Source organism: Primulina eburnea, chromosome 13, assembly GCF_022965805.1.
Source record: "Primulina eburnea isolate SZY01 chromosome 13, ASM2296580v1, whole genome shotgun sequence".
Lineage (NCBI taxonomy): Eukaryota > Viridiplantae > Streptophyta > Magnoliopsida > Lamiales > Gesneriaceae > Primulina > Primulina eburnea.
In genome coordinates, this window is record NC_133113.1 from 14,963,053 (window position 1) to 14,973,918 (window position 10,866).

At 29.2% G+C, this 10,866-nt stretch overlaps 1 protein-coding gene across 1 annotated transcript; it reads left to right on the top strand.

The window, feature by feature from the left end:
• The first annotated feature begins 866 nt into the window (after window positions 1–866).
• On the top strand, window positions 867–7,508 carry LOC140810310 (uncharacterized). Its single transcript, XM_073168183.1, has 2 exons — window positions 867–1,012; window positions 6,151–7,508. Exon 2 carries the CDS (start codon window positions 6,156–6,158, stop codon window positions 7,506–7,508), a length of 1,353 nt encoding a protein of 450 aa, XP_073024284.1. The 5' UTR covers window positions 867–1,012; window positions 6,151–6,155.
• Window positions 7,509–10,866: the final 3,358 nt, after the last annotated feature.

A 10,866-nucleotide genomic window follows, 5' to 3' on the forward strand; every position in this document is an offset into this window, starting at 1 on the left:
ATACACTTTTCAACTTTAGAGATTTTTTCTTTCAGTTTAATAATAAGGAAGAAAGAATAAGTATAAATTCCTTATTAGATTTAGGATTAGTTTCCGAAATCATCATTACAGATAAAGACAACATAGACAGTCTCAACAGTGTTGGCCTTAAAAGTGCAATCCAATATATCTTTGATATCGGCAATAATGAAGTAAAATTAGAAATAAGATCAACATGTCCAGAATGGATTAGAACAGATTTAGAACCAGCAGTTCACAGAATTTGGGTCAAGCCCTTTTTTAATTGGCAAAGACAAGAAGCGGAACCCAAATCCATCATCCAACCATTTGCAGTGCTACAATCCAAAAACAAATAAAACATCAGAGATTACAGACATTAGCCTTCAAGCATAAATTCATCGAAAAGAGAAACGAAGACTACAGATTATATTTTATGAACCAGAGTTACAAAATCTACATATTGAGCTCATCACCATGTGTTGATCATTTTCCAGATTTTTATACAGATGCTCCCAAAACTTTTTATTTTTATACTAGAATGTACAACAGATTCTTGGAAGAATTAGAAGACCAAAAGATAGAAGAAATCTTCTACTCCTCAGAAGAAGATATTATCCTTGAAGATTTACTCGATGAAGAAGGAATGCATAATTTAGACACATGATTTTTATTGTAATTTTTGTATTGTAAAATTTGTACTAAAAATATATATATATATATATATACATACATATATATATATAATGCAAACATGACAAGGACAAATACTATTCAAGATTCCGAAAATACCCTTGAAGATGTCTATATAAAGAAGACAAGGCCTCCAAGGAAATGCAAGTTTTTGATACCAAGTTTTGATTCCCACTTTCACTTCCTTTCTTCTCTCTTCTCTTTCTTACTTTTCCTACTTTCTCCACTCACATTCAAGGTGTTCTTACCTTTCAAGCTTTATGTTCTTGAAGAATTTGTAAATCCTTTGAAGATATATTGAAGTTCTTATTTTGATTCCAAGGTGTGTTTTATTTATGTGTTAAATACTTGTATATATATTATATATTATATGGCCGGTTAAACCGCCTAAATATATATAAATACCTATATATATTATATGTATATCTTGAAGATTTTGTGGTGTTCTTTGCAAAAGTATGCTCTACATATAATCCTTTAAAGATTATATGCAATCAGAAACTGGAGGAACCTCAAATCTTTAAAGATCTTTAAATTCCTGCATTTAAATTCTTGTATTTAAATTCCTGTCTTTAAATTCCGCATATATATATATATTATTATACATATTATATGGCTGGTTAAACCGCCTACTTTATTTATTGTTATTGCATTTTCTTTTTATTAATTGCTTTTTATTATTATTGTTTATGAATATTTCTATTGGTGTTCAATTATCCCCCTAAGTATCACTGGGTAGTCTTTGGTATCACCTTCCCTTGGTAAACAACGTAATACAATATGGTTGTAGACTCCTGTCACCTTCCCTTGGTAAACAACGTAATACAATATGGTTTCTGAATCAGCTTCATGTGTTGATTGGGAAAAAAGATTTATTTGATTGAAATAGTAGGCCAAGGCGTTTAAGACTATGACTTTTTGATTGGAATCGTTTGGTTGGACGTTCCATATTGAATTTAATAAAGTTTTTTGGGATTATAAGAGCCTGGGGGGGGTAGAGTTATAAGAATTGTTTTTACGATATTTTAATTTGAGTTTTAGAAATTTAATTTCTCTTGAGTGTTTTTGCCTAAGAAGGTCTGGGTAGTAAGTCCTAACGTTAAGGCTGTAAAACCATAGAATTGCTTAGGATTGTAGAGAGAAATTAAAAATCGAAACACAAATTTTAATAAAATGAATTCAATTTTCTGTAGATCTACTTCTCTTAACTCCGTTACTTCAACTTCTTATGAGAATAGAAGGATAATAAATACCGAAGAAATAGTCATAGAAGATTTTGATAAATCAATTGATAATTGGGAAATTCCTAAAGTAAATAAAGATCAAATCTATAAAACTTCAAATTATCAATTCTTCAAAATAGATTGTACAATCAAAACAGAATTCCAAGTAGATAAAAACTTTCTACATAAAGATTTTTATGCTACACATAATAAAGAAAAAAGATTATGGTTTTTTGAAAAATTTATGGATACAAGAAAAGATATTCAACAAAAATTCTATGAATTTACAAATAAATATAAAATTCATATTTTATTTTTTGATTGGTTTGAAATATATTCCTTTCAAAATTCTTTATATTATCCATTTTCAAATTCTGTTAATCCTATTCAAAATAATATAGAAACCGCAGTTATAGATAGTAAATTCAAAAACACAATAACTGAAAATAATGTTAAAAATATCAAACAAAATAATTTTGGATTTATAAAAATAATACAAGATAAATTAAGTAAAATGGCAACAACAAATAGCTCAAATCAACCCATAGATCAAATTGCTCTTAAAACACCAATCTCTAATCTTAGAATAAATACATTAAATCATGATTCAGATATTAGTGAAGCTTTAGAACAATTCCAAAATCCTACAAATAAAATCAATAAAATGGATTGGAATCAATCTTCACAAAAGTTACAAATTATTCCTGCTCCAGATTTAGGAATAATAAAACCCATAACACAATCTCGTTTTAATGCTTCTTCCGTTTATGATTGGAACATAGATGGAATGACTGAATATAATATTCTTAGTATTTTACAACAAATGACTATGGCAGCAAATGCCTATAAAACTCAAACAAATACACAAGATAGAACCATAGCCGAACTCCTTATAGCTGGTTTTTCTGGTCAAATTAAGGGTTGGTGGGACTATTATCTTACAAATCAACAACAAGAAGATATTCTAAATTCTATAAAAACTGATGAAGACGGGATACCAATTTTAGATCAAGATGAAAATCCCCAACAAGATGCTGTAGCTACTTTAATCCTAACAATCTCTTTACATTTTATAGGTGATCCTTCACATTTAAAAGATAAAAATGCTGAATTATTATCAAATCTTAAATGTAAAAAATTAAGTGATTTTCAATGGTAAAAATACTTTTCTAACCAGAGTCATGCTTAGGGAAGACTCTAATCAACCATTTTGGAAAGAAAAATTCCTAGCAGGATTACCAACTCTTTTAGGAGAAAAGGTTAGAAATAAAATTAGGGAATCATGTGGAAAACAAATAATTCCTTATAATGAATTTACTTATGGTCAATTAATTAGTCTAACTCAACAAGAAGGTTTAAAAATATGTCAAGATCTAAAATTACAAAAACATTTAAAATGGGAAATGAAAAGAACGAAACAAGAATTAGGAACTTTCTGTCAACAATTTGATATAAATCCTAATAAACCTTCTCCTTCTAAATGCTTAGGAAACTGTAGTGAATCTAATGAAAAGCCATATAGAAAAAATTTTAAATACAATAAGAGAAATTTTAAACCAAAAGAAGATTTTTATAAGAAACCTTATAAGAAATTTAAAAATTTCAAACAATATCCTAAAAAATCATTTAAAGATATTGAATGTTATAAATGTCATAAAAAAGGACATACTGCTAATTATTGTAGATTGAATAAACAATTAAATGAATTAGAATTAAATGAAGAAATATTAAATAAAATTTCTAATCTTTTAATTGATTCTTCTGAGTCAGAATTAGAAAATTTTTCTTCTAAAGATGAAAATGAATCTTTACAAATAGATGAATTAATTACATCTAGTAATGAATCTGAAAAACAAATTAACATGCTTTCAAAAGATCAACAATTCTTTCTTGATATTCTAAAAGACATAAATGATCCCAATATTCAAAAAGAATATCTTGATAAAATTTTAAAATCTCTCAAAGAAAATAAAGAAGAAAAAACAGAAATAAAAAATACTACTTTACCAAATACTTCTAAAAATACTTACGACCTAACCAATATTTTAGAAAAAAGAAAGAAAATGAAAAATAAAGAGATAACAATCCCAGACTTACAAAAAGATATAAAAGAAATAAAACTAGAGCTAAAAGAATTAAAAGAAAAACAAAAAGAAGATTCTGAAATAATCAAAGGAATATTAGATAATATTAACACTGAAAATTCTGAAGAATCTGAAGATAATGAAATAAAAAATATTCAAAACCTTGAAAAAATTCCAGAAGACTTTCTTTTTGTATTAAGAGAAATAACATCTAGAAAATACATACTAAAAATAAATTTGGTATTTTCAGAAAATTTTAAAATTAGTACAATAGCGCTTTTTGATACTGGTGCTGATTTAAATTGTATAAAATCAGGAATAGTACCTAAAAATTTTCAAGAAAAAACTAATGAAAAACTTTCGGCTGCTAACAATTCTAAATTAAATGTCAATTCAAAAACAGAAGCATCAATATTAAACAATGGAGTTTTTATTAAAACTACATTTATTCTTGTTAATGATATACATCATACTGTAATTCTAGGAACACCTTTTATAGGATTAATTACTCCATATAAAGTAAATAATAATTCTATTTCTTTTAAATTTAATTACAAAAAATTAGAATTTGAATTCTTAGAAAAACCCCGTACAAGAAATCTCAATTTAATAAAAGCATATTCTATATATGAAAATAGTATTAATGTACTAATTCAAGGAAAAAATTTTCAACTAGAAAATCTTAAAAAAGATATTTCCCAAAAAAGGATAATAAAACAGTTAGAAACACAAGAACTTCAAAATAAAATTTCAAAATTTCAAAAGCTATTAGAAACAGAAATTTGTTCAGAAATTCCAAATGCTTTCTGGAATAGAAAACAACATATTGTAGATCTCCCTTATGAACAAGATTTTAATGATAAACAAATTCCAACCAAAGCTAGACCAATACAAATGAATTTTGATCTAGAAGAACATTGTAAAAAGGAAATACAAGATTTGGAAAAGAAAGGTCTAATTTCCAAATCTAGATCTCCTTGGAGTTGCGCTGCTTTTTATGTTAATAAAAATTCTGAAATTGAAAGAGGGACTCCCAGATTAGTAATAAATTATAAACCATTAAATAAAGCATTAAAATGGATTAGATATCCTATACCAAATAAAAAAGATCTATTACAAAAACTGCATAATGCTTCTATATTTTCTAAATTTGATATGAAATCAGGATTTTGGCAAATACAAATTTCTCAAAAGGACAGGTATAAAACTGCTTTTACAGTCCCTTTTGGACAATATGAATGGAATGTAATGCCTTTTGGGTTAAAAAATGCCCCTTCTGAATTCCAAAGGATTATGAATGAAATCTTCAATGATTATTCAAAATATTGTATAGTTTATATTGATGATGTCTTAATCTTTTCAAACAACATAGATGAGCATATAAAACACCTAAAAACATTCCTTTATATTACAAAACAAAATGGTTTAGTAGTATCCAAATCAAAAATAAGCCTATTCCAGACTAAAATCAGATTTTTAGGACACTACATATCACAAGGAACTATTACACCTATTGAAAGATCTTTACAATTTGCAAATAAATTCCCTGATAAAATACTTGATAAAAATCAATTACAAAGATTTTTAGGAAGTTTAAATTATGTTCTAGATTTCTGTCCTAACATTAATAGAATAGCAAAACCTTTACATGATAGGCTTAAGAAAAACCCAGTTCCATGGACAGAAAAACACACAGAGTTAGTACAGATAATCAAAAAACAAGTATTAGAAATTCCATGTTTACATATTGCAGATCCTAGCTTACCGAAAATAGTTGAGACAGATGCCTCAGATCTAGGATATGGAGGTATTTTAAAGCAAAAACAAGGAGACAAAGAGTATATAGTTCAGTATACATCAGCCCATTGGAACGACACCCAAAAGAATTATTCTACTATAAAAAAGGAAATTTTGGGCATTGTTTTATGCATACAAAAATTTCAAAGTGACTTATTAAATCAAAATTTTTTACTAAGGATAGACTGTAAAAGTGCGAAAGAAATTTTACAAAAAGATGTTCAAAATCTTGCATCAAAACAAATTTTTGCACGTTGGCAGGCTATATTAAGTATTTTTGATTTTAATATTGAATTTATCAAAGGAGATACAAATTCTCTACCAGACTTCCTTACCCGAGAATTTCTTCAAGACAGAGTCAATGCCGCCGAAAAAAGATAAAGACAAAAGGCCTATCCAAACCTCTGTTGATCCAGTAAAACCAAAAAGTTGGTATGAAATTGTTACAAAAGAAGAAGAGCTCGACACTGCCCAATCCAAACTCCAAATTCCAAAGAAAGAAAACTGTGATATTGAAACCAGACTTCAAATTCTTGAAGCTCTTCTTGAAGCATCAAAGGACAAAAAATCTCTAGAAAAAGAAAATTCCGAAGAAAAATCCTCAAAAATCCAAGTTTCAAATACTTTCCAGGTATTGTCAAATTCAGATGATTCCCCTACAACATCCTCACAAAAACAATCTTTAAATCCTCAGGTTTCTTTGACCCAACCTTATTTAAAAGCCTCTTCAGAATTTTTTGAAAAACCTATATGGCAAAATATTATTAATACTGAAAGAGGATTCGATAGTTCTGAACCATTCCAGATTCTTCAAAAATATTTTGGAAAAGGAAGATATTATAAACCATATGATATTAATAAAACCCCTTATTTCTATCAAGCCATTCTTGAAATTACAGAATCCGTAATATTTAAAAATTTCTTCCTAGAAGAGAAACATGAAGATCCGGCATATTCTACTTGTAAGATTCTCAAAGTCATTGCTCCAGCTGATTGGGGATATGACTTAACCAAATCCCTATTCTTTCCAGAAAAACTTAAAGAAACACATTTCTTCGAAATACCTTTTAACTATTGGGATTATCATCAAGCATGGTACAATTCCTTTTTGATCCAAAACCAAAAACATAAACACACATGGCTTTTCTATTTTGACACAAAAATATGTGATCCCAAACAATTTCCATTTTGGTGGAATTCATGGTGGGAATTTTTCGGTTCATCATATGAAATTCTAAAACCCCCAATCCAAAGTTCGTTCAATTTATTCAAAGCTCAGTATAAACCTACAGATGAAGAAAAATCATTACAACCCTTAGCCCTTTTTTGTACAAAATTCTATGTTCCATGGGTTCTTGCATGGACAGTAGAACTTTCTGATCAAAAACTTCCAGTACTTATAAGAAAATTCAAAGTTAAATGGTGGGATAAATTTAAAAGTCCTCCAAGCCTTTCAATTATGAATATTCAAAAATGGATTAAAGACTGTAACGTCAAGACTCCAGAGACATTCCAAACACCACAGCAGACAGACTTTTTGGTACAAAAATCTCAAATGGCAGCTATGCTTGCAACAGCAAAAACTCCTGAAGAAATGCAGGCAATATTGATGAAATTTACACCAGCCTTATCAAACAGATCAGAATCTCCAGAACCCTCCGTCCATTTAGATGATGATGATGATGGACCTATTTTTGGAAACAGTGGAATGTAAATATGAATTGTAAATTTTAATTTTTGCATTGATTGTAATATTCGTGTATTAAAAAAAAAAAAAAAAAAAAAAAAAAGAAAAATGACGACGAAATGATACAAGCATGACAACGACAAATACTATTCAAGATTACAAAAATGCCCTTGAAGATATCTATAAATAGAAGACAAGTCTACCGAGGAAAGGCAAGTTTTTTGATACCAAGTTTTGATTCCCACTTTCACTTCCTTTCTTCTCTCTTCTCTTTCTTACTTTTCCTACTTTCTCCACTCACATTCAAGGTGTTCTTACCTTTCAAGCTTTATGTTCTTGAAGAATTTGTAAATCCTTTGAAGATATATTGAAGTTCTTATTTTGATTCCAAGGTGTGTTTTATTTATGTGTTAAATACTTGTATATATATATTATATATTATATGGCCGGTTAAACCGCCTAAATATATATAAATACCTATATATATTATATGTATATCTTGAAGATTTTGTGGTGTTCTTTGCAAAAGTATGCTCTACATATAATCCTTTAAAGATTATATGCAATCAGAAACTGGAGGAACCTCAAATCTTTAAAGATCTTTAAATTCCTGCATTTAAATTCTTGTATTTAAATTCCTGTCTTTAAATTCCGCATATATATATATATATTATTATACATATTATATGGCTGGTTAAACCGCCTACTTTATTTATTGTTATTGCATTTTCTTTTTATTAATTGCTTTTTATTATTATTGTTTATGAATATTTCTATTGGTGTTCAATTATCCCCCTAAGTATCACTGGGTAGTCTTTGGTATCAGATTCTTATACCAAAGACTACCTAGAAAAATTCAATCTAATCATCCTCCTTTACAAGGAATTAAAATACTAGTACAAAATCAACAAATTGAAGCAATTCCTATAAAAAATCCAGGAGATAATGAAAAAATTAATATAAAAAACATCATAATACAAAATAATTTCACAAATACAAATTTAAATACCATAGGAAAACAACTAGATCGGATAGAAAAACAAATACAAAAACAACCAACAACTAAAATAGAAACCTCGAATAGTAAACTCAAAAACCCAATTTTTAAACCATACCAAATAACTGAAAATAGTGTTAAAAATATCAAAGAGAATAATTTTGAATTTATAAAATTAATACAAGATAAATTAAGTAAAATGGATACAACAGCCAGTAGCTCAAATCAACCCATAGATCAAACTTATATATATATATATATATATACAATCGTTCATTTCCTCAGAATTCAGAAAAGGGACGAAAATGTGGAAAGGAATTCTTCAAGCATAGAATTCATGATTCCGAGAAATCCGTCCATTAGAATTTGAATCCGAACGCAGTATCGTGTTTCTCTCGACTCGAGCTATACAAGGATGTAAGTTTTATTACGTTTTGAGATGATTTGAAAATATGATGTTGCTAGAATTGAATATTAATCAGATATGGTGTTTCTGCTACCGTAGACATTGTATAATGGAAGTCAGATTAAAGAATAAACTGTTTATACAATTGTTATGATTTTTGAAAGATATTGACTGAGATTTAATACAAGATTTGTATTGTTCTTGATTCAAGAATAGAGAGTTGATTATTATTAGGTATTCTAGACAGACTGATCAGTATATATGTGAAATCAGATCGAAGAAATTATACTGTATGCCTTTGTTATGAAATTCAACATCTCTTGAGTTGAATTTCATAGATATTGACATGCTGGAATTCGAATGGTGATGTTATGGTATTGAGTATGAATTCTGGTATTATACCTGTGATGTTCAGATTAACGGGGTTACTCAGATTGTATTGTTATGCCGTCGAAACATCAGTTGATTTAGATTGATTGAGATTCATTGTTATATCGTTGGCATTGATCAGATTGTAGACCGATTGGAGTATTGATCAGAACATGTCTTGAATTGAGTTATATACTGATATGGTATTTATATGATTGTCATTATCAGATTTGGATATGGACATATTGGGATACGAGACTTCATCTTCATCAGATCGCGAAAAGAAAGGTATAAATTGATGTTTATTGGGAGATCGACTTGAGTTAGATTCTACTCGAGTTTCCCTAAACCACATACTTGTATGGTATTGTTTCTATACCTTTATGTTTTAATGATTATGTTTATTCTACTGAGAAAGAAAGTAGGAAGCAGAGAGCTATTGAATAAGAGTCACTGACAGAGGGGCCAGACTATGACAGAGACGTCACTGACCCATTGCACATTGTCAGACTAGGCATAGTCTTGGTAGGTACTCCAAGACACCGGGCGTTTGGTCGTATCGATGTGATCATGAGGAGAGTCGCTCTTATCATAGATATTCGATACAGCGAGGGCCAAGTCCGTAAATAGGAACGTATCAAATTCAACCACCGCGAATGTAAGAGATAGGTGGGAGATTTGTTACATTCCTATTCACTGGGATCCCTAGATTAGAATGAGAGATGAGTCGAGTCTTAGATATTGAGACTAGATTTGATTTACAGACCTGTAATGATTTGTGTTTCGTAGATTACGATTCATGTTTTATTTACAGATTAATATTGATACATGTTGTTTGATTTTAGATACATGTGCAAAGATATGATGCATGCTTTTATGTTAATTCAGTTAATTGCATGTATACATTGTTTATACTGGGATTTATTCTCACCGGAGTTTTCCGGCTGTTGTCTTGTTTGTATGTGTGCATGACAACAGGTGGGACAGGATCGGGGTCGAGATGATGATGAGAGATCGAGATTAGAGTGGTGATTCCGGACTTGAATGTAGACTTGGTTTAATACTTGAAATTTAGTAGTTGAACCATAGTTGAACTAGATGAATGTTGTACAAGATTTGTATTATTATACTGAGTTGTATAATAGCATGATTCCATTACCTTCCGCACTGGCAATTTAAAAAGAAAAATTTTTAGACACTGTTTATTTTAATTGATAATTAAATCCCAAAGATGATTAAGAAGATGATTAGCGTTCGGGTCCCCACAACAGGTGGTATCAGAGCGATAGATCCTTTAGATTGAGATAGAAGAGAATGAGCGGGGTAGACGAGTTTTCTTTCCTTGCATGTGATTGCTAGCATGTGATTTATTATCGTGTTGACTTACATGTGTGCTAGCATGAGACTATGTGTTACTGCTTTGAGATACATGTTTACCTGATTATTTGATTGGAATTAGTATTATGTATCACTGAATATGAATCAGATATTATTCTTGATCAGCAGTAAGATGATCAGAGAAAGATTAGAACAGATTTGTTGTATTGGGGTTAATAATGCTTTTGGTAATCAGATATACCTCCCCGAAGAATTCCGGAAAGAGGTAATACTTC